This window comes from Xiphophorus couchianus, chromosome 23, assembly GCF_001444195.1.
Source record: "Xiphophorus couchianus chromosome 23, X_couchianus-1.0, whole genome shotgun sequence".
NCBI classification, from domain to species: domain Eukaryota; kingdom Metazoa; phylum Chordata; class Actinopteri; order Cyprinodontiformes; family Poeciliidae; genus Xiphophorus; species Xiphophorus couchianus.
Genome location: NC_040250.1, coordinates 3049428 through 3075105, shown reverse-complemented (window position 1 = coordinate 3075105; position 25678 = coordinate 3049428). Strand labels below are relative to the sequence as shown.

The window sequence follows — 25678 nt, the reverse complement described above, 5'->3', positions numbered from 1 at the left end:
GGTTTTGTGGCTCCTGTTAACATTCAAGGCTGGGTGAAATACTGAAGTGGCAGAGCTTGTTGGCAGATGGTGTGAGGATAATGGAAGTAGCACAAACCTTAAGGGTGAGGGCGAGCCGGCTGAGGTCTCTGGGTTAATCCTGTGGAGGACACTGGTGGTGAATAGGCTTTGAAGCACCTCAAAATGTTTTAGAGCTCAGGGCCATGAGGAAACCTTTAAAGCGACATGAGATCAAATCCAAGGACTGGAAGAGAAAAACTACAACATTTGAAACATCTGTTAAAATGACTAATTGTTGAATCAGACCGAAAGTAACACATTGTTCACTTTACCCAGAAAGTATGTTTAACTGCTTATCAGCACAAAAAGCAAATTATATAATCATCAAGGTAACACAATGGGAAAGAAAGAGGATTTCTAGGTGCATTACTGTATAAAAAAGTTCAATATTGTAAATTTATGATCCTAAGCAGATAATTAACTCAGAACACCTACAAAGGTTCCCTAAGCCTCTAAATGATCTCTCAGTCTGGGTCAGTAGGACATACAATCAGGGTAAGCTGTAGAAGATCATTGCTAAAGAATCTGGTTGTTCACACAGTGCTGCATCCGAGCACATTCATAGAAAGTTGAGTGGAAGGATAAAGTGCCCTTGGAAAAAGGTGCACCACTAACGACATCAGCAGCTTTGAAATGATTGTGAATCAAAGTCCATTGACTCCATCAAAGCAGCTTTGATGGAGTCAGCACACACCAACACACACAGAGGAATCATATATTACATCCCTTGTTTCAGTCTACTCCTATATCAAAGAGCTTAGTAAAAACGTCTCACGGGCAAGGGAGAAAAAAAATTGGACTGTTGTTCAGTGGTCTAAAGTCTTCTTTACATATGAAGGTGAATTTTGCATTTCATCTGGAAAATCAAGGTTCCAGAGTCTTGAGGAAGAGTGAAGACTCACCTTTTGTGTTGTTTGAAGTCAGTGATTATTTGAGGTGCAACATTATTTGTTGCACCTCAACAAATAATGTTGCACATTGAGGTGCAACATGCAACTTTGGGCTTTCTGACTTTCAGTGCAGTTATCTGCCAGGAAATTTTAGAGCAGTTCATGTTCATTGCAAATTTTTGCTCAGGTCCCTCTTGAAAATGAGATCTAGATCTCAACGGGGTTTACCTGATTAAATAAAGGAATATGAATGTTTCCTTCTGTTTACAAGCTTTATGGATATTCAGATTTAGTTTTATAGTTGGACTTGAGATCGATCCACATTGGCAAATGTCCTAAAAGTTGTTTTAGTGATCATGGAATTATTGTGCTTGATTGACCAACAAACTGGCCTGAGCATTGCATCTCAATTATTTTCTGCCATATAAGTATATGTATAATAATTTCTCTTTGGGATCAATAAAATATATTTGAATTTGAACGCATTAAGTGTGAATCATGTCTTAGCGAAACTGCTGCCAGAGAGCCTGTTTCCTACAGAGTTAGCAATCTGTTACTCAGCTCGTTGCTCATTTGGGGTATTCCAGTGTTGACATACAGAAAAAGTTAGACATGAACTTTATTTGTATGCTGCACAAACATGTTAGTGTTTGGTATTTGTGTGTATTGAACAGTAACAATAAACTGGAAGATTCTTCCTTCTTTTCATGTTTTATGGTTCTTTCAGTTGTAGTTTAGGAGGCCAGAGAGTTATGCTTTGCTTTTTGTCATCTCATGGGTCAGCTGATCTCTGTACCTGCCACAGCTGCTGACGACTCAGCCAATTCTAGGTGTCCAATTGGAAAATTACCAACAGGACACCCAATGTAGGCTGTCTTAGCCTGTCAACCTTTCCTCCCTTCTATGTGAGTCTCTTTGCCAGTCAGCTCTTCCTTTTCATCATGTATGCGACTAAATCAATGACATGCTTGTCACTGATGTCTGCCCTGCTATGCTCTCTGGGATTCTTGACGCGGATTTTCCTGCTTCAGGCTTTTCATGCAAGCACATGAAAGGGCAAAGGGGTCCCAGAACAGCACAATGCTGTAACTGTAACTTCTGGAGAAAGAAATATAAAAAAGTACAGTTCTTTCTGAAAGTGTTGATGTGTAAAATACATTTAGGTAATTTTATTTTTACAATCAGGAGTCAGGCTCTTTTGTTTAATCTGCAAAAACATACAACATGCTTAAAGGACCAAATGAATCAACTGAGGCTAAACTACAAAGGTTAATAATCTATTCAGTCAGAGAGTAACCACTAAAACTAGATAAGATCTATAACATAAATATAAATTTAAGTAATTCAAAGCAATAAAGTATTTGATTTGAGTTGTGGTTGTTATGAAAGTTCAAAATGAGTCAAATATCTCCTGTGGTGAACAAAAGAAGAATAATTTAAGTGGGAAATATCAGGGATGATGCACATTATGGGAAGACTGATTATCCTGAAATCATTTTGGAGCAGATTGCACAATTTTATTCCCCAAAAAGTTGGTAAAAATGTCTAAAAGTGCAAAAAACATGAAATACTGAAGAAGTTAAACATCATTGATATTCCTGAGATAGGAGAAACAGCATCATGTTTTTAATTTAGACACTGTATACATGCAGTTATTCAACGCTATGAGTTCCAACTGTGCTAAATACAAACTGTTGCCATCATTCAAAACGAACCTATAAAACAGTTTAATTCATCAGCAGGTCGCCACATTAATGAAATGAACAAACATAAGAAATAGAAAATGATGTCCGTCACAACCTGCTCTTACAGTTAACATGAAAAACAACAAAAACGACATTCAACAATTTTCTGTAAGGGCACAAAAGTTGCTGTTTCCACAAACATGTAGGTCTATAATATCCAGAACAATAACACCACGCCTCATTCCACCCATCAGCAGTTCAAATCCCCCCCATGGATCCAAATGAATTCCCAATGATTATGTTGTTTTTCCTACTGAGTGAACCCTGTCCTGGATTTCATCTGCTGCCCCACTTGTGAATGACATCATAGGAAAGCAGGTTTCAATTAGTCGAAATCTCCAGAAACAAACAGACATGAAGTTTATTTGAGGTGCTAGTCCTAGACTGATCTGTGAACTGCAGACTTCTCAGGGTTGTTAGCAGTGAAACATTAAGAGGGGGAGAAGATAGAAGAAGGTGTCAGGGTGGCCTGGCCCTGCTTCACAAATTAATAGCATCACAGGTTGCAATTCATCGTTCACTACTGCTGCCGCCAAGTGTGTTGGCATTGCTTTAGGCACAGTGCAGTCATTCACCTCCTGCTGATTATGTAATGATTGTTAACAATGTGAGAGTCGTGAGCCTCTGCCAGGTCTCGTTCAGCAGCGTTGCACCGACAGCCTGCAACTACTGACATTGGAAACGGTCAATAAATTAAAAATCTATAAAAGAGAAGTCAAAGCTTATCCTGCCTCTGCCTCTTGGGGGCGTCTGCTATTGAAATAGACATGACTGCAGTGTTGACCATGCAATGCCATGTCCTACTCAAAGCTTTGACACTCTGAAAGTAAATGTTTTCTGTGTGAAGAGGTACATCTTGATCCTTCTCTAAATTATTAATAATTGCATGTTTTGGATGTGTTTGGAGGTGCAGCTGGAGCTGATAGAGCACAGTGGGCTGTTTAGGGTTCTCAGATTTCGAGCCAAACTAGACAGGATTCCTGCCCATGACAAAAGATATATTAGAATCTCTTCATTTTCTCACTGGGCGCTTTTTTTCAGAGCTGTGATGAATAATGCACATGCTCTAAGGATGAATTAGTTCACATTTTCATGCAGTACAAACTGGCGGCTGGGGACTGGGCGCATGCAGTGATCTATCTAGTGTTAGTTAAAAGGCTGCCTTGGTGGATCAAACACATATGATTATACTCTGAAAAAGACTTGTCACAAGTGCCAACAGAAGGCTGAAAGAGATGAAATTCCGTTCATTTTTATTCAAAAATTTGATGCACAAATTAAAATCAATTGTAGCTTCTGGTTTTAAATTGCCTCCAAGCTGTAAGGCAATCTGTTTTTCTAAAGCCTTTATGTGTCAAAGTTATAAAAGCCAAAGACATGCCAGAGGGATTTAATCACTACCAGAGAAGACATGACTTCTGAACTCTTTTAAATGACTTATTTTTAGTTTCAGTCTTATGTTTATCAATTTGTTTGGAACTGCAAAAGTAAAAGCAACTATGTTGTAATTCCATGTCATGTATAAAGATGAAAGGCTAATTCAAATAGATTTACAAGAAAAGATAAACGAAATCCATCAAAACCCCGGAGAATTACAAAGCTTCTTCAACCTCAGCTAAAATTCCCGTGAAGTGGCAGACAATCATGTTATAAACACAGAAAATAAAACCTGGCATGATTTGGTGAGACAGTCTTGTTCAGCCCTGCCCTCGTGTTTGAGAAGATCAAAATCATTTGGATGCTAAAAAGAGTTTGTGTTTCTCTCTGGGCTCAACACAAAATAGTTGCCAGAAAGGCATATGGGAGACAGGATTTCAATGCCAACCAAAAGTCAGCAATTCTACAAAAAAAGTTTTATTAGAGAGTAAGTAAATGGGAAATTAAAATACCAAATAAATAAATAATTTATTGAAGTTACAAAATACTTACAAGTAGACTAATAATTAAGCAAGAAAAATAAATTAACAAGTTCGTTAATAACTAACTTAGTAATTATAGTTAATAAGTAAATAACAATGTAAGTAAATAAACAACTAAATTAGGTAGACATACAATAAAATAAAAAACAAAAAAATTAACTGTGTGGTGCTTTTAAGTAAGACAGTAAAAAATTAAATAACCTTAGGAAGCTAAAATATTATGTAAATAAATTAGTAAGCTTTCAGTAAGTAAGTAAACAAAGATTCATATAACGTAATTAAGTTAGAAATAAGTCAACTGCTGAATAATTCTGTTTGTAAATAACTAAGTAGTACAAATAGTCAATTTAAGTTAAGCAGTAAATTTATATGCTATTTATTTATTAATTATATCAGTGAAGAAATTAAATAAATATCAACACTTAAGTATTTTCTATATAACGATGTGTTATGTCTATTTCTTTTTCTCTTGACTTTTTTGTTTAAGGGCATAGACATAAACAAACCTGAAGGGACTACAGAAGGTTCACTGCACTCTGAAAACTCTAGTCTTAAATTAGAATAGAAATATCCTGATATTGTCCCACTGTGGGGATTCCCAGGTGTACAACAGCAAGTCACAAGTAAACAGAAAAAAATAAGAATAAGAGCCTGTACAGTAAGAACACATTTACATAGGAGAAAAAAATACTCTACAGTTATTAAAAATAGCATATTTAGATCCAAAGAAATGTGCACCTGAACAGGACTATTAAAAGAACACTATGTATAAAAACAGTGTATATTTGTGATTAGAAACCAGCAACAGACTACTCACACAAGATAATAAAGACTGGAACACCAGCATAGACAAAACATTTGATTTTTAACAAAAGTTCTTGGAAGCCATAGTATTGGCTTAGACACATCGCTGTGGAAAAATATTTGTCCATATGCATATAGCTAAAATATAAGGCAGCTGAAACTCGAAGTACTTGGACTTTTGATGTGTTGAACTTGAGGTGAACTGAGCTGAACAGTTCTTCAAAGTCTGAAGCTTCCTGGTGGTCTCTAAGGGGCTGAGTAAATATGTGGGTGAGTAAATAAATAAGCTAATGAATAAGTAAAATAAAACAGTAAAAAAATAAAATAAATAAAGAACATGCATAAGATTATGAAATAGGTAAGTAAATAAATGAACTGGTTAGTAGATAAGTAAGCAAGAACACTAATAAGTAAATTAATGAATAAATAAGTATACGTGAGTTAGTGAATAATTGGTTCAGTAAATACACAAATGTAGTTTGTATAAGTACTAACTATATGTGTATGCAAGTTTATGGTAAATGGACTGATTGTTTACCTTTTTGTAGTAGTATCAACCAATCAGAGTACTTCATTTCAAGATAAGAGATTTTAGATTTTAAAAAATGAACATCTTAAGTATGTAAATCTGCAGATACTGATGATTTTTACATGACTACTAACTTGATTTTTTTTTTTATCATTTAAGACAATAATCAAGAAAGTTAAGAAACAGAAAATAAATAAGTAAAACAGAACAAAGTAAATTAAAGAAGTAAATAGGTGATTTATTCATTGATGATACTTCATGTATACAAGTTGGGTTAAGTTCCTTCTCCTCCCAGATTGAACATGCCACAAGCTGTCTGATAATCCCAAAGAGATGGAGATGCTTGTCGGATCCCTGAGTGAGTCGCACTGATCACTGAAAGCTCTTGGCCCATAAAACTAAACATCTGGAGTCAAGCTCAGAACGAAGCAGGCTGCTAAATCAGGAAAACACAGAAGATGTAGAATCACTCAAGCATTGACCAGCTGAACTTTAGTTACCTTTGCAAGCTTCTTGTTTTCAAAACCTTTTCCTTCTCAGTTTAACTGTTTTATTGTCTGCCAAAAGTTTACTGTGCAGAGTCTTCTAAGGTGTACAAAGATTGTGGTGTAACAGTAGTTTGCTGAATCGATTTAAGGCACCTGCTGTCTGTGAGTATCATTTAAAATCCGTGTTTGATTTCAGAGGTTTCTCCACTTAGATTTAGCCTGCCTGCCAGGATTTATAGCAGATTAACTTTTGAAAGTGATTTAGCTTTGAGGCTCTGCAGTCCCTATCAGGGCAGAGAAATATAACTTTCCCATCCTCCATTTCTCTCTATGCAGGCTCAAATATTCTCACGATCCCTGAATATTCGTGACATGCGGACCATGATTTGTTTCGTTGACCCCTTGCTTGTTTGGCAGGCTGAGTGTATTGAAAGTTAATTAGAAGTTTGGATATGAAAACAGATGATTGGCAGAAATGGAAGCTTAAAAATATTATGTCCCACACTGGATTGGTACCTTGTATTCACACATGCAACAAAGACTCCCTGTGAGGATTTGTGACATTCTTTCATCATGGTAAAATATTACTGTTCTGCTCAGAGGATTTATTGGGGAGACACAAAGCACCTGCACAGACTCAAAGCTCTGCATTATCAAATTTTATATATTTGAATTATATCTGAATGAAATAGATAACGGTCTCATAAAGTAGAGGTGGGGTTGATGCATTATGTCATCTCAACATGCAGCCACCAATTTTACACAAGGGCCTATCTCCTGCTTTATTTGTCCTGTGGTGGGATGCACTGCTGCAATCAGCTTGGCATTTGGAGGCAAATGACTCGTGAACATCTGAGTGGTAGATTTCTGTAGGGGTCAGAGGGAAAGTTGTCAACCGCAGGTGGCTGCATCAAAGCTTTAGTATGCCAGGGAACTCAGAGGCTTGTAAATGTGGGAAAGGAGTTAATTGATGGACGAGTTTAAACTTCATTAAATCCCTAATGGCAATTTAAATACATCATAAAAGTCAAAAACATAATAACTCTGTATTATTATGTACTGAAACAATAATATGTAGCAGAAGTGCCTTATGTTTCATTTACAGTTTGTTATAGATCAGGTTTAATGTTAAACCTGAGGCAACTTTATATGTTGAAGCTTAAGATAAAAGTATTAACAATCATCTAACCTGGCTATTGCCTTCCTATGCAGCTCTGCTTGATTCTCATCTCCTCTTGGTGCTCCATCTGGGATTTCTCCCATTGAGCTTGACTTCTCAGGCAGAATTTCAACCGGGTCAATCAGAAGGAGAAGTTGTGACATCGGTTTTCTGGGCTGTTGTAATTTTTTAATGGCAGCGGAGGCAATGAAGTCAGTTCATGTTGGCCACACTTCCAAATATTACGCAACTAAAGTCTGAGAGAGGAATGTTTAAGACATTTTATTGTCTACTGTAAGTACTACTGATAACAACTACATAACTAGACAACTAATTCAAAATGCAAAATTTGAAGAATTACCTAAATTAAAGCATTGGCCTATAAAGGGTTATAAAGCTACTTTAAACGCTAATTTAATTACTAAGGGATCATCAGCTCACTTAGTAAGCTGATGTCTAACTTTGTTCTCTTCACCTGTTAAATTATCTGAATTGTATGCAGTGAAACACACAACAGGTGAAGATTGTTTGCTAATTTGATTGGTTGTCTATCAGGTGAGCGCTGTCAGAGCCTCAAAGTAAACTTTTTAAGTTGGAGTTCAGTGAGCGTGAAATTAGCAGCACGCCTCATAACACAGAATCACACACGAGAGCTGCCCTCAACACGCAGCTTTATCGACTACTCATTGAGGAGCCCGCTGTGAGCGGGTTCACAGCACCTCGCCAAGTTATGAAGCGTCGTCAAAGTGTGTATTTTATCACAATTACAGAGTTTTTTTTTTGCGGGGGGGGGGTAGCTTTAGACATTTTCCTTTTCATTCTGATACAGTTGAATCAATCGTACATCTGAAGAAAAATGATTTCCAGGAATTGCCATAATAACTTGTGCAGTCAACGATAAGTGTGACATTTTACTTCTCCTATTCTGGTTCAAATCTCTAACGTCTGATTATGTCTTAGTACAGGGCTTTGTGATGTGAAATGTCTGAAATGTTATTTTGTACCACTGCTGGTTCAGAAAAACACTTTTTATGGAGAAATGATTAAATCTGAAAATATTTATGGTGTTCTTATTAAATGAATAAACCTTGACCTTTAGCCATATAGCCATTTATGAAATGGATATATACCATATCCGTTCATAAATTAGTTGTTGAAAATTAGTTTTAAACAACCTAAAAGCAAAGAATATGGATATGAATATGGCAGCTGTAGCACAGATATGTGAATACAATACAATAAAAATATCCTTTATTGTCCCACTGTGGGAAAATTCAGGTTCACCAGTCATAAGATTAATCAAAGCATGCACATTTAAACTAAGGTAAGAAATATAAAACCAGAAAAACAAGGTAAAGAGACTGGGGAAAATTTACAACATAATAACAAGAATCCCGCAGAGTAATTTAAAAATTACTGTTTAAAAGAAATTTGTATCTGTGTAGCATCATTTAAAAATGCATGAACTTATGATTAGGACAATAAATAATGAAATAATATAAACATTTACTCTAAATCTTTCTAAAACTAGTTAAACCGCAAAAGTAAAAATCACACAAAAAGCATACATCTGTCATGTTCTGTGTGTTAATTTCGAGTTTTCGGTGTCTCTGTGTCTCCGTGTTGTCCTGTTCTCCCCTCGATTACTCCCAGGCGTTTCTCGTTCCCTAATTATCCCGTGTGTATTTAGTGTCACCTGTGTCTCTGCGTCTCTGTCGGGTCCTTGTCTAATGTGCGTTCAGTACTTCGTGTTGTCCAGTCATTTTAACGGTTGCTACAGGCGTCGAGCCCTGGCTTCCGCTCGGCCGTGCTGCCCGTTGCTGGACTGTATTGTCGTCATTAAAAGATCATTTATTCATCTTACCTGGGTCTGCTGCGTCTGCCTCACCACCTCTCACCGCTTCATGACAACATCATTTAAAACTTAACTTGAAACTTTAAACGTATGAGGAGTTTGGTAAAAACAAATATATTTATATTTTTAAATAAAATCAGTTTTTAAGTATGACACATTATGACACATTGCTGTCAATTCACGTGGTTAACGAAACTCTAGCCATCAGATATTTTCCCCCTCAGTCGAGTTTCAGTTGTTGATTCTCACTGCGCCTGGTGTGCATATTAAAGTTAAATAATCCTTCATCCTGAACATCTAATGTCCATCTATATCCCACAGTATTTATCCAAGAACCACTGGCTCTGATCCATCCCCCACTTGACGCGCTAAGCTGGATGCAGAGAGGGCGGAGTTTGCTGATAAATCACGTGCCACAACATTTTAATCACCAAAAAAACAAAGACAACGGACATCTGCTTTGACAATGTACTTGAGAGGTTGATTTTCATAAATTACTCCATAAAGTCTTTAAATCTGTTAAAAAGGATATATCCCCGGCTACAGTGTTAACCAGCAAGTGATCATTGGTACAGTACAGTACTCTCTATATGTGTACAATATTGTACATTATTTAATTTCCTTTCCTTTTTAATTTCCCTAATGTATCTTTGGATTGAATTTGTGTTGTCTATTGTTTGACATGGTAAATGCATTGCCCTCCATTTTGAGAAATATATTGTCTCTTGCTGCTCATCATCACATCACACTGTTAACGAAGAAATATATAAATAGGAGATGTTTTTATATGATGTTTATCTGGATGTTTGATAATAATGCCCCAAGGCCTTCCACACTTTTTTATCAAACATTCACATACTGTTACCAAATGTTGGCACAGTGATATTATGGAGTGCTCTGTGTCATTATTTATACTCTTAATGCAGATTGTTCTACGATGTGGTTACATTTTAATGCACATAAATTAATACATTTGCATAATGTAAATATTTAATCCAAATCCCTCTAACAATATGTAAAGATGAGTTAATTATAAGGAGACAAACAATTTTGTAAAATTAGACAGATTAAAACATTAATTATCTTAATGAATTAGTCCATTAGCATACATGGTCATATTTGATAGATTATGGTGATTATAGGAGCTCAACTGCTTCCTACTTGGACTTGGTCCAGAATGTGAGAAATAATTAAGCAGTGGCAGGTTTGGGCTTAATCTGCAGCTGAAACCAGTTATTTACAGATACAGCATAAAAAGACACATAACCTTTTATTTTCTCACCTTCTGACTTTACATCAGTCTAAACCTTACCTGTATAGTCAGTTGAAACAATCAAAACTATTTTTATTTGTTAAATACCAGAATAATTATATTTCTGTAGACTTTTTTTAAAGGGACAGAATTATGCACAGTCAAGTAACTATGTTATGGTAACTGTGTTACTTGACTGTGTGTTACAATTGTATAATGCTGTATATATCAAACATATATTAAAGAAATTTTGACTTCATAATTTTATGCCTGTAAATTTTACCCCTGTCTCTTTAAGAAGCTCCTACCTTTTCCCAACACTCCTATGGGATCCAGACCTCCACAGACAATTTGTGCATAGAATAGAAGAAAATAGAATAGAATAGAATTTAAATAACAGTCCAGATACCTTGAGGGACCTAAACTGATTGAGTTGGTTGGGAACAGTGATGGTTAAAAAAACAAGCAGTTTTGCAGAGGAGATATTGTGGACACAATCTGTAAGCTTTAAATAACACTGAACAGGGCAACATTTAAATATTTTAACACAATATGTTAATGAGATATTTGTTGCTATTTTAAATGTGCTCTAATGATGAGTCTGTGAAACAGTCATTCAACCAGCCTATCTCTGCAAAGCAAACCAAAAGTTCAACTCATTGATCAGAAGTTTTCATTCGTAAACATTCTAAAAATGTTAGCGACAGCAGCACTACCAGGAGGTCTCATACTGCTCTGTGCAGAAAACTGAGCTAAATGTATAAAATGCAAATATTTCTCCTGATTATGTAGATCACATGTAAATGAAAGGTTGCACACAAAGCAGAAACCATGTTAGCTGTCAGCAGATACAGCTGCCTGCACAGCTGGGAAGCTGCAGAGGAAATGCTCACGCTGCAAAAGAAGATGCTGTATACCGTCACTCCAAAACATCTGTCAGCATGTCATTTCAAATGAATGGTGGGTAATTACACAATGATGGTTTTGTCAGTGGGTGGCATCGAACCGCCCAACTTTGGATGTGTGACAAGACTGTTCTTGTCACTGTGTCCCTCTGAGACAAGGTGGTGCAGATGAGAAGTCTTGTCAGAATTTCAAATTCAAAACTGAGTTACGTTTTAATACATCAGTGATGTCATAATCCGACTTTAGAGAACATGGATGTGCTTATTAAGGCGGCTTTACCGAATTCTAAGACTCCATTAGCAGAGAGGGAAATGATTACCTTTGGCGCTGAAGGTTTTTGCAGCACATTTGTATTTATGTTTTTGAACTTCTAGAGAAACAATTAGGATCTGTAAAATTATATGTGTAGAGAGAAATGCTTTAATTATTTCTTTCGTTTGAAGCCATTTGTGAACTAATTAGCATTGCACAGCTTTTATTACAATAAAAAACAGAAAATATTCCCCAGTGTTCATTTATATTTCAATTAATCATGTAAACAAAATGAAGGAGCCTGTGAATTTTTTTTCTTTATCAGTTAAATGCATTTACTTTAGATGGTCTTCCTTATTTGTTTTTACTATTAAAAATTACAGTGCTTAGTGATATTATTCAATTGGGAATGGAGAAAGTGAAATAAATAAACTAAACAGTTCATTTACCAATCAGTTTACTTTACCTCATTATGTTCTTGCAGAAAACAAAATTTGCCTCTTGTTGATATTGCTGAAAATTGTTTTGCATGATCCAATTTGAGTCAACTGAAACATTTGTTGCTTTAATCACACGCTTTATTGTATAATTCTTCAAGAAAAAAAACATCCTTAGCTGGTCAGGAAAATGCATTTTATGCTTCCAGCTGCTGGAGCAGCTTGTAATAAACATAGGGACTGGGCAGTTATCATGAGTGGCGACAGTTACTGCGTCTGTGCAGATGAAACAGCGCATAAGCACAGAAACTTCATCAACACAATGTCAAAGGAGAAGAATGTAACGGCGCATGCCAGAAAATTTAATAGGCAAGTGATCTCCGGCAGCACAGTGGTAAATTTCTGCAACCGTGATTGTGTTGCTCCCAGGCTGTTGCCAAAACAAAGAGGGGAGATCAGCACTACTGTACACTCATGCTTTACTGCAGTCTGCAAAGCTGGAAACACAAAGGCCAGAGACGAAATGCTGCCATAAAACAAAAGCTTAGCATTTGTCTATAACAAGAGTGTGGTGATGCTCTCATTTTGGTTGTGCACAGGTACAGGATGGAGAAGAAAAACAGGGAGAGTCTAAAGTTATTTGGCAAAGGTTTAGGGGGGCTTTCTAACTAAACTGGGCAAACACCGACCCCATAAGGAAGAACTGAGAGACTCATTTGACTTGCAAAGGAGGCAGTGTGTGTGTAGACTCGACATGTAGTTGTACTGAAATGAGAAAGGAACCTAGTATTATGAAGCAACCCTGAAAATTGTTTAGGTGTACTCTTCCTCTCGAAATGTTAAAATACTTCATTGTTTCTATTATTGTTATGCTTTGTGAGAGTTGCAATTTTTTGTATTATTTTGACAAATTTAAGGATGTGAATTAAAAGAGTGGAAGAGAGGTGTTTGGATCAGGGCTGCAGAAAAAAAAGGCATTTCGTATCCATTTTGACAACAAGATTTCACTAAGTTGCTTCTGGTTGACATCTGCTGCTTTAGTCTTGAAACAACTTAGTTAAACTTACTTAGTTTACTAAGTGCTTATTTTCTAAAATTTTTAAGGCTGCATTAAACAAGTGTCACCAAATACCGGCACAAAGAGCCTAAAACCACTTAAATCATTTTCTAATTTATTACTATAATTTATAATTATACCTACCTATTTTAATAGTTCAAATATACCTTAACATTCACTAATGCGCACGGAAGTTAACATCTAATCTCTGCTGTTAGTGGCTGAGCTAATCAGTGCAGAGAAAATGAATGGAGCTCCTGGATTGGCTGCTTTGATAATGCCAGCCAGTTGTGTGTCAAGTAGCATTGCACCCAAAATATTCAAAAATATTTTCTATTGAATATTTTGGATATCCTCTTTAGAAAGATTTTTTACAAATGATTTGGATTCACATTCCACAGAAAAATCCATGAATCATTGAATCTGTGAACACTGAACCATGAATTGACAGGGTTCATTATATTTCATATAGCAATTTTGAGCTGTTGATAAATTTGTGATATATTGAACAGCTGTAGTTTGGCCCATATAAAAGACATAGAAATAACAGTTTAGTGAGTATTGGACATTTATATAATCTATGTTACTTGTACTTGTAGATGTACAAGTAACATTGAGTGTATTGAAAATTGGGATAAAAATCTTGGAATAGGATTTGAGATCCTGTTACTGTCAATCAAATATGATGAAAAATGTACTTCCTTAATGGAGAGCCATTAAGTCAGCTGATTTAAAGTAAATACATAAATAAATTCATTTAAAATGAGGTGTTTCTTAATAGCACTATGCAAAGAGATGTTTTGTTTCTGACTTGGTATTCGATTTGCTGCAGCTGGTGAAGGCCATTTCACTTGTTTAGCTGCTGAAGCTTTGGTTCAAATGCAAACTTCAGTGTTGACTTCTTCACATGAAGGAGTTGGGAAGTGTTGGTGTTAAAACAACCTGTTAAATCCAGCACACATTGTGCGATTTCAAAACCCATACAGGACTTGAACATGTCACACTGTGAGAGTTCTATATAACAGTAACTGTAATACCGCAACGCAAATCAAGATACAACACTGTACGAAGTACTGCTGCAGCACAATGCGTCAGACACATCCATATCTGTCCATCAATAAATGGACAGCAAGTTGTGAAAGTTAATACACTTATTCTAACAAAAAGCTGACAATGGTAGAAGCACAAAAGAGGAGAAGAATCAGATGTGGGTCACAGCAGCAGTCACACAGCACGATGCTCCCAGAAAATATCAGACGCTGCTTGTTGCAGGTCGACTTCGGTGCATGTTTGTTAAACTGAATAATCTCATGCCACCGTTTTAAGCTGACTACCAGAGATTTTCTTTCACAATAAAAATTTGCTTATGACAATTGCACAGTGTGAACCCGGCTTTTGGAGTCTACTTGGAAAATGGTTTTACTTCTTCAACCAAAAGGCCTTGGAAAACACCTGCCAGGCTGCAGATAAAATGAGAGCTGTATTATGAAAAATTCTTATAAAAGTGTATTTACTTAAAAATATAAAATAAAAAAATACATTTTTATTTGACATCATTTGATGTCTTTCTGGTGCCAAAATGAACAAAATATAATGTTATTTACATGTAATAATTCATAACTGCTTGCTTTTTGAACAAAATGAAAGTCTGTATTAGAACCTCCATTATAGCTTCACCAAATAAGATCTGCTAAAGCAAAGCAGGATGCTTTATTTTGCTCAGTTAGTATTTAATTCCACCGTCTACTCATTTACTAAATGAGCATGAACATGTTTTAAGTGCCACTAAAGGCAGTTCCAGAACTACAACTAATACTTCTACTCTGAAAACGTGTTGATTGTTGTCAACTGTTGTGTGTAAAGTAGGCTTAGTGTATTTAGGCAAGGCAAGGCAAGTTTATTTATATAGCACTTTAAAACAGTACCACTGACCAAAGTGCTGTACAATCACAAAATTAAACAAATAAAAACAAAATTAAAACACATCAAAACCAACAATGCAGTTGTTTAGTCAGCATGAATTTGGTTGTATTTTTTTGCTTCTTTTATTTTATGATGTTTTTCCTTTTTCTGCTGTATAATATTCTGCTGCATGATGTTTTGACATTTCCTGAGTAGGTGGTTGTTTACAATGAGATTTTTTTCTCAATAACCTACCTGGTAAAATAAAGGCTAATTAAAAAATACTTTGGTGCTTTTGCCAGTATATGAGAACAATAAATAAAAATCAGATGAAGTTAGGAATCATTTTCTCAAAGTCTGGAAGTGAAGTCACATTTGAAAGAACTCTTGGTTGGAATAATAAATAGTCCTTGTCAAGTTAACATATTTTGTTAAAAGTATCTTTCTACTATTATTTAACTAGTGATTTATTCTTTCTAGCATAATGATTTAGCGGGAACCATTGACCTAAAGCTTGCTTGAACTGTTCAGGTTACAGAAAAGCTGTGATTATGACGCTGGTATTTTCAAATAGCTGTGTATTTATTCACCGACAAATCTTATGACTAAAGTAAACACCTGATATGGGCTTATGTATTCCATTTAAAGCCATTGCTGATTAAACCAAGACATACTTTGGGGATCTGTAGGTTCTTGTTAAGGTCTGGAAGCAGGTCATGTTGGTCTTGCATCTGAATGTTTGGATGCAGAAAGTAATTTGAAATAACACATTTGTTCAGGCACCTGATCAGAAATGATCACGTCCAGCTTCATATGCTGATTGTTTTTATAAATCTGAAAACTCTTTTTTTGAGTTCATTCAGTGGAAAATAATATCTGTTCTGTGCTGAAAATAATTAATGAAGTTTAAAACCAATCATCACAGCTTGGCAACTGCTCTGTAAATTAACTATAAACAATATGACAACTGTGTTCCAAATCCTCATTAACAAATTAGCAGCACGAGCCTGTTATCAGTGTGGTAATTAAAATCTTTGATTAACACCACCTGGAAGTGAGGAGAATATTTTTTGTCTTCATTGGTGGAATTGAGCTGAGAAACTTTTAAAAGAATTTAGTAATGGCTTTATACTAAACCAAATTCAATAAAAAAAGTGAGCCTGATTCTCCTGAATCGATGCTGTATTTCTTTGTTAATTTACGATTTAGAGACTTTTAACAGAACCTATATAACATTCCTGTTCGGTTTATAGCACATAGTTATAAGGTTGTTATCTGAAAATGTGAGTCCTGTGAAATAAAGTCTTTTATAATCTGCCTATAAATCTCTACCTTCTACTTGTAAAGTATACAGTAGGTCACTTGTTATTTCTGGAAGTGTGGGAATGCTTTCTGTGTGCCGATAATACTGCTGGTCAGTTGTTCACACTACAAATTTGGGAGAAAGTATTTTGCAGAGGATTCAGGCAGCCTTTTCTGCAGGGTAGAGGATTCACTTCAAACACTCTATTTCTTCTTGCTGGTCTGAGAATATACAGTGAGAATAAAATGTTTCATTCTCCAACCAACTCCACTAACCTCTAGGCAAGTGGTGCCCTTTTTTATGAACTCACTTTACCGTTTATTAACTGACTCACTGACTACGGGTTCCACAGAAAGAAACGTACCGCCGTCCGTTTGAGTTGGAGATTTCCCAGCTGTGTTGCCATCAGAAGGCAGAAAATGCTATCGTTTTTCCCTCTTGGGTTCTGATTCATTGTCATGCACATCACAGAGGCAAATCAAGTTTCTCTTGAAGCATCACAATAATAACAAAGCAGGTTATTGGTAACACTAGGATTTGTAAAACTGATTCATGGAGTGGACCTGTTACATGAATTCTGCATGAGTTCCTCATTTAGAGATGCATTACATTCATAATCATCCCTCTCTTGCTGTGTTGTCAGAAACTGCTCTGTCTGTATGATTGCTACATCCCTTTTTGCCATTTTTCAAGAAAATGCAAGAACCAAACAGAGGCGCTATCCCTGGGGAAAAGAGAGTTTCCTGTGGTTCCTGTTGCGCTTTGAAGTGGAAGGAATCCTTGTCTGTATTCGGTGCTGCTAAGGATGTATGAGCAACAGTGCAGTCTGTGTAAGAACCTCCATTATAGCTTCACCAAATAAGATATGTTAAAGCAACCAGGATGCTTGGGTGGCCCATAAACAACACATGTTCCGGTCTTCTCCATATATCACACAGACAAACTGTAGTGCTTCAAACAATTGATCTACATATCAAAATACAGCTGAGCGTGCTTAAATGGATCTGCCCGCCGGGGGTCAGAGATGTCTCAGTTAAGCCACAGGGTGGAAAAGGACGTATGTGGAGGGGGGATAAAGGTAGTTTTTCTGCTGACTGGAGTTCCCCTCTAGTGACCTCCATGACAATTTGAATAATTTCAAACAAGCCTCTGTAGGGAATCATAGGCTTACGGAGCAAACTGGGAGCAACCAGCTCATCCCTGCAAGATGAAAAACGTCCACAGACTTCTGCTGCTATCCCATTTGTCAGCGGTACAGGTGGGCTTCATTTTGACCGGGAAAACATCCTGTTGAAGATGGTAATGTTTTCCTGTGAGAAGCAGCCACAGGAGCTTAAAAACATCAATAACAGCAGCAGGCATGACTGCTCATTTAATCTAAAGCTGGTGATTTTCTGAGTCAAAAGTTTGTAGATAGATAACTTCTGAAAGTCCAATAAAAATTATTTTATATGTATTTAGCTCAAATATATTAAGCTGAAGTTAGGGAAAAATAATCTTGGATTTGTTGCTAAGGAGTGATAGGAATGAAGACGATCCAAGAAAGAGTTTTATTTATTTTGGGGTATTTATTTATATATATATATATATATACATATATATATATATATATATCCAGCACCCTGAGACTGTACACGAGCCGCAAGGAAGGAGGCAGAGGACTAGTGAGTGTGAGAACCACAGTCCAGGACGAAACAACTAAGAACCAACCAGACATTGTCGTAGTGGATAAACAACAGAGGAAAGCCGTTGTGGTAGATGTAGCAATACCAAGTGACTGCAACATCAGGAAAAAGGAGCACGAGAAACTAGAGAAATACCAGGGCCTCAGGGAGGAACTGGAGAGGGCCTGGAAGGTGAAGACCACAGTGGTGCCTGTGGTCATCGGGGCCCTCGGGGCAGTCACCCCCAAACTGGACCAATGGCTACAACAGATCCCAGGAACAACATCAGACATCTCAGTCCAGAAATGTGCAGTCCTTGGCACAGCCAAGATACTGCGCAGAACCCTCAAGCTCCCAGGCCTCTGGTAGAGGACCCGAGCTCAGAGGATAAGAACCACCCGCGGTGGGTGAGAAGGGAATTTTTATATATATATATATATATATATATATATATATATATATATATTTTTTTTTTTTTATATATATATATATATATATTCTGCAACCCAATAAGGCTCTCCAGTAAATCTTTTTTAGTTGATATTTATTCATCTCAGCTTCTATGTGCCACAAATCTAGAACAAACTTTCAGAAACTTGCAAAACAGCCGGAACACTGAGTTCTTTAAGATCAGCTCCAAAATCCCACCTGGTCAGAATTGCTTTTGAAACATAATAAATTAAACATTAACCAAAATATATGATGTGTCTGATTTTGGTGATGGCACTCATAAAAATGTAATGTTTGCTCAGTTGCTGACTGTCTGGTGTTTTCTTTATAACTTTGTATTTTTGTGTTTTTATTATGTAAAGCACCTTGAGCTGCCTTGCTGCTGAAATGTGCAATACAAAAAAACTTGATTGATTGATTGGTTGGTTAGTACTGTGAAGAACTTTTTCCTTAATCTCCTCTCAGTTAATTTTTTCTATTTTTTATATATTTGATTTATAATTGTTGTTACTTTAAAGATTTCATGCATATTTATTTCAATATTCTTGTCTGCATATTTGTTGAATGTAGGCCAGAATGCTATGTGCTACACTGTTGCCTCCCATTTATTGTAATTTGATACCATCAGCTCACATTTTTCCGTCTTCTCTTTGAAAAAAAATTCTTCAAAGCAAAAATTTACATGTGGAGTATTTTCAGTCTGATATCAATGACACTCAGGCTCTACAAGGACTTGATTGGTGGTTTTTTGCATCCGTTCCCATTCAGAGGTGGCAGGGAGTCTGCTGTAATGCTGCAGGTGCAACCAATAGATGCCATCTGATCTCAGCTCCATAACACGAAGCTGGTATCACTTTGAAATAATGCTGCTATGTGTGAGCAAATGCATAATTATGGTGAAGACTTGTAATGTTAAGACCTGCAGAAACCACCATTTATCTGAGAAGAGGCACCGTGCTTCTACAGCTACAGTTTCTCTGTGGCTGCAGAGATTTTTCTCTTACTTTCAGTAAGTACTTTACTGCAACCTGAGCATACCTTCCCATTAGAGCTTATTAAAGTAATGTGACTAATGCTAACAGCATGGGCTTGTCTGGGGCTGTGGGAATGTGATGGATACTCAGGCACATTGGAGACGTTTCTTCTCAGGTGTTTTTATGTTGAAGCCTTTTGTGATAAAAATCTTAATCAGCCCAAGCAGTTTTTAACAAAGGCTAGAAAAGGTTGCTAAGTTAGGGTCAAGTCTAGACTGACAGAAATTACTTGGTAACATTGAAATAGTTAAATTCCCCAAACGCAAACAAAAATGTGAGTTTGTGTTTAATTTCTCTTGAAGCAGAGAACACACTCGATAGTTGGAAGAAAATGGGCAACTCTGTTCTTTAGTGGAGTTACTTGGGGTTAAACCTGACAAAGTAGCAATTAAGGATTTAAAAACGAAAGCATCTGAATGAACAGAGAAGGTGGATGTCTTAACAAGGAGCAGGTGTGATGATTAGGAAATCAAGCCAGGTCTGAGGGGAGCAGAGAGAAAATATGGAGGGATAATAATTATAGACCATAACACAAATCAGGATGTTTCTAAAAACTGTTTCTGATCAGTTTGAGCAGATTTCTTTCCAGCTGTTGAGCAAGACAGATGTAGGCAGCTAATTTCATATTTAATTTCACTTCCCTTTAGGTCTGCATGACTTAGTAAAACACACACCCACTTAGTAAAGTAGCTGAAAAGCAAAAACAAAAAGGCGTATTTTGTTGCCCTTATTTCTCATTGGTGAATGAATGAAAGGGGAAAAAAAACATGTGACCACCAAACATAAAATACTGTCTTCCAGAAAACGACTCCAAATGCCATTCAACTCGTGACAGGTTTCAAACAGGAAAAATGACATTTAAAGAGTTTTCTGAAGAATGTTATCGTGAATTAATTTTGTTTTGCTTTGTGAAATCAATTGAATATATCCCCTCTGCTGATAAATCTGACTTGCATTACTTACTGTAGTGTTTTGTTCCACTTTGACTTTAACCTAGTTTCTTCTGTGAATGAAGCAAACTGAAAACTAAGGATGTTTCTTTAATACCCGAATCTATGGGATGTTATGTTGCAATTTGATAATCTGTATTCCATGAATAAAATACCACATAACAATTTTCAAAGGTTCAGACCACAATTGTAAAGATGATTATATATATATATACCATATTGTCTAGCATCAGTGTGCAAAGTTGAGTTAGATAAAGATTTCAGCGTAAAGCTAATGGTACTTAACAGGTGATTATTTTGCAGCTTCTTGATGATCAAAGGTAATCAGGTATTTTAGGGAATTGCACAATAAAAGTGATTGCATAGCAGTTAGCGTTATTATAGTTGCTGTGGAACAAGGAATTTGATTGCATGTGAACAGCTACTCAGCGTAACACTAGTTTAAGGTGAGGATACTGCAGACAGGTCTTTTAAGAAAACTGATGACTGGGGCATAAAAAGGTCAAATACATCTTGAAATCTAAGCAATTTTGGTGGCACTTTCATCAGATAACTAATGCCTGCGGGAGTTGTTATTCTGGACCAGAATCGCATTTATTTTTGTAACAAAAGCTTCATTCTTGGAAACTATCTTTCCTCACAAAGAGAGCAAATTCCAAATTGTTTCCAGTAAATGTTCACATTTGTAGATTTTGTTATAGAGTGTATATATAAAATCTTTGAAAGAAAATGCAGCTGTAGAAGCTGAAATACTTTGGCATAACATTACTAGATATGCTATTGGCTGATGTACGCAAAGCAGCCAATCTGGGAGTGCCATTCATTTTCCTGGGCACTCACTAGCTGTACACCCAAGAGCAAAATTTGCACTTTCTACCATTAACTTTAATTGAAAATCTTATATCTTAAATTTCATAAAGGATGTAGAAAGAACTGAGTGAAAAGCTTGATATCCTCCAGATTTGGAAGAGGTTGTAAAAATTTGGTCTTTTTATCATTGTTTAAAAAAAGTGCATAACTTCAAATTGACAGTTCCAAACACAGTTATTTCCCAGTTCATGCACATTCATGAGACAAGCAGAAGTTACAGTTTTTAGCCCAGTGTGTTGAAAATCTACTGAATATCGATGCGGGAGGTGATGCAGAGAGCGTGAGAGATTGTTGAGACATGATTCATTGTATACATGGAAGAAATGGGGAGTCTTCATTTGAAAGTCAATGCCAAAGCTTCGACGTGCTCTGGGGGATTTAAAACCTCCAGTCAAACTTATGATGGCATCTCTCAGGGGTTCCAGGGAAACTCCCTTAATAGTTTCTCTCCTTCGCTTTAAAAAGAAATCGCTCAAGACTTGCAGCATTTACACAAACATGAACACATGCATTTCCAAGGTCTTGCAGATTTATTACTGCAGGTGAAATTACTGCACCCACTTATATTTAGATTATATCTGTGAGCACATGAAATCGTAATCATCAAATCTTATAATTTCTTCTTTCTTTCCGTAATTGTCATTTAGTTTCAGGCGTCTGAAGGATGCAGTTTCAAGTGGAGTTTTTAGCTCAGACACATCCCACAGAAATGAGTCCATTAATAAGCCACTTAACACCAGGGTGTTGTAAAGAGGCTGATTGACTGTGCTGGCAGAAATGTTAATCCACCTCGTTTGGCTTAAACTCAAAGTTAGTAGAAAAGTGTGGCAGCTGCTGTTGCTTACATTAATCTGAAGCTTTACAGCCCTTTGTGTTTAGATGTGTCCCTCCCTTCTCCAGCATCTCATACTCACATGATTGCATTGCTTCACCAGCATAGAATCACATTCTGCAGCAGCATGACCCATTGATTCTAATCAGGTGTGGCAACAGTGAAGCCACTGAAACATGCAGGACAGTGGGACCTGGGGACCAATGACATCTGGCTATGTCAGCAGTTGATCATGATGGAGGTCTCCAAATATGTCCCCATGTAGACATTTTGGAACAAAAACAATTGTTCCTCTGACCACTATAAGTCTATGTTCACACGGCAGGCAAATGTGAACCAAATCTGCACTTTTTTTTTTGCCCACATGCGATCTACAGCCAACTTTTTTATGACAGTCTAAACGGCCAAATTTTTCTTGTTATTCTCCAAAAAATCGATTCTGTGGTAGTAAATTGGATGCATATCTGATTGTTTGTAAAGCATCTGCAGTACCAACGATCATGTCGCATTTTATCTGACATTAATGTCATTGACGTGAGACATGCGTCTTAATTCTTATGAAAGTCAGTCTGTCAGTGAAGCTTATTGCAATCCAATTAATCTATTTTAGGTGTAGCTTGAGATATGGCTAATATTTCAATTTTTTTAGCATCTTAATAAAACTGCTGCAGGCATTATAGATCTGGTAAATGCAATGAGAAACTAATTTTCTAGGGAAGAATGTGGTGTGAAATGTATACAAGAATATTATATGGGTTAAGTGGACATAACTTTAACAAAAGAAAAAAGAGGTAAATTTGCTAACATATGCATCAACCTGCTCTTGTATATCCACTAACATCTAATACAGATCTTTTGGGGCTTAGAAATGCTGAGAATGAAACTAAAACTGTATGCGTTCAAAGCTGAAATTGTGAAGGAACCTGAAGGCATCAGAAATCCGAGGGAGTCAACAGAAGTCGCAAAGTCACAAAAGTAAAGTTTGAGTGTTCACTGTTGGTCCAGAACATCACAGTGACATGCTGCTGTGCTGGTGGAACCTCCTAACCTCCTGTGAGTAGCATGTGGGCTCAGAAGTCTGCCGCAACACTGCCATTGTTGTCAAACTCGGTGTCACTCCAGCAGAACAAGGAAGCGAGGTCACCAAGCTGCTGTCAGTCATCTCTCTCTATTGAAGAAAGATGAGCAGACACTTGAGGCCTGAGATTGCTAAAAAGCTATCGCTTGCTCTTTGCCTGTGAACACTGAGTAAAATGTATAAATGGACACAAAGATTTTAGAGTTGAGCTGCAGATGTTGTGGTGTAAATGCAAATACCTAAGGTTAAATGTAAGACAGAATAAAAAAAGTTGTTTATTGGATAATGATGCATATTTATTGAAGTTCTAGCTTGTTTACTTGCTCCAACAGAGCTGTTTCTGTGACATTCACAGGGTATGTTCTCAAAATCCTTTTTGTTTAATTCATGTCATGCAAAGGTCCGACTTGTCCTCATGCAACATAATGAATAATTGAAAATGCATTACACTAGAGGTGTAAAGCGAATGCTCGCACTCATATAAATATACTTGGGTTACATCTGTTCTTGCAGCAGAGTTGAAAATCTTATCTCCCCACTGCATCACAGCTACTTGATTTAAACACTCAGCCTAATTAATCCAAAGCTCTCACTTTAATTGCCTTAATATATTGTCTCTCTTTCGACCTTATCTAGATTTTCTCATGACGTCTATTTCCCCATAATTGATTTAAAAGGAGATGCTATCTCATTGCTGAGTGTGGGGCTCGTATTGATAGCTTTAGTGTAAACCAGCGACAGCTTCGTGGTTCTCATTGTCTACGCTAATTACAGCATGCTTGATGAATTGCCTCAGCCAAACAGTATTGAACCTTTAAATTGTTGCAGAGGAGAGCTCACCATTCTTGTTTGGTTTTTGACAGGAAAAGACCAATGAAGACAGCCGACTGGTGGTTGGTTGCCATTTTAATGGTGGCGATCTCTGGGCTTGGCGCCACTGGGAGACCCGACAAAGAGGGATTCGGGTCGCAGCCCTATCGACCAGTCGTAAAATTCCGACACAAGGTATTGATTGCCTTCTTTTTCCATTTGCTGTCCATAATTAGACTTTTTAGCTTTTGCAAAGTATGAAGGTAATTACACAGGGAATTTATTGATGCGTCTCTTGTTTTATTTTTTTCTTCAAAACACATTATATTAATAATGAAAAATCATTATCCCTTCTCCTCTGTGGCAGAGATATTATCAGATTAATATTAATCCCAGATGAAAAAAGATTATTTCTTTTAACTGAACATCTTAAGTAAAAGATGTAATTGAATGCTTATTGACCAAGTGATAAAGTGTAACTCCCACAGGCGAAACTTGCTGTTTTATTAATTTCTTCTACTGCATTGCAAAGCACAAGTCATTATTTTAATCCTGCAGAGTAGCTGCATGCTGTTTTTCTTTGATTTAGTGCTAAACAGACGAGTGTGTGTTTATTGGTCAGAAAGCCGTTTGAATAGATTGTGGTTCTTCAGTTTACATTTCTCATAAGCCTCTTGCAGTTCTGTTTACTGTTAAACGCGTCTACCATGCAGTCTGACATCCACGACGTCTCAAAGTGAAGACAGGGAGGGAAAAAAATTTAGCATTTTTGCCTTTACTTTTAAGCCTGTCTGACACAGCCAGACTAAATATTGCATTTAGCATTTATTTTAGTTGGAGGCTGGCAAGGTGGCAAAGCGGCTTGGAGATGAAAGGTAGCGGCAGTGGTTTAAAAGGTTGGTGGCTGAGAGGAAGTAAATATAACAAGGTGTCAGAAGGAGCAGATGGTGGGATCATCATTGGAGTATATTTGAGTTTACTAAGGAGCAAAAAGAGACGAAAATCTGTTAAAAAGACCTAATGGTCAGACACTTGCTGACCTTTTTAAGGAGATTTACAAAAAAAATGGCTTCTAATAATTTAGGCTGGGCCAGCTCTGTACTTTTTTTTGACATAAATCCCTGAACATCAGCTTTATTTATTTAACTTTTTTTTTATTATTTTTTTTTTTACACAGAATCCCTTCAGAATAATCTATTCCAAAGTAGGCTTGGTGAAGAAAACAGGGTTTCTTTCATTAAGTTTCAAAACTGTTAATCAGAGCTTCAAAGCCTAAAATGAGACTTTGTTTAAAATGTTCTGAAGGTCCGATGGCCAGATCTTAAAGCACAGATGCATCTGAATAATAGATTCATTATAGAACTAAAGAGCATTGATGCTCAGAATCTAAAACTGAAAGTGAAGGAAGCAGCACTCTTAGCTGTGTTCAAGT

At 36.6% G+C, this 25678-nt stretch overlaps 1 protein-coding gene across 2 annotated transcripts in view; it reads left to right on the top strand.

Annotated features, from left to right (window-relative positions):
• fstl5 (follistatin-like 5) overlaps positions 1-25678 on the top strand; it is a 189020-nt gene that overhangs the window by 6763 nt on the left and 156579 nt on the right. For both annotated transcript variants that reach the window (XM_028009467.1, XM_028009466.1), the window contains exon 2: positions 24300-24441. In XM_028009467.1, the coding sequence (XP_027865268.1) occupies positions 24300-24441 (142 nt within the window). The remainder of the gene's footprint in view (positions 1-24299; positions 24442-25678) is intronic.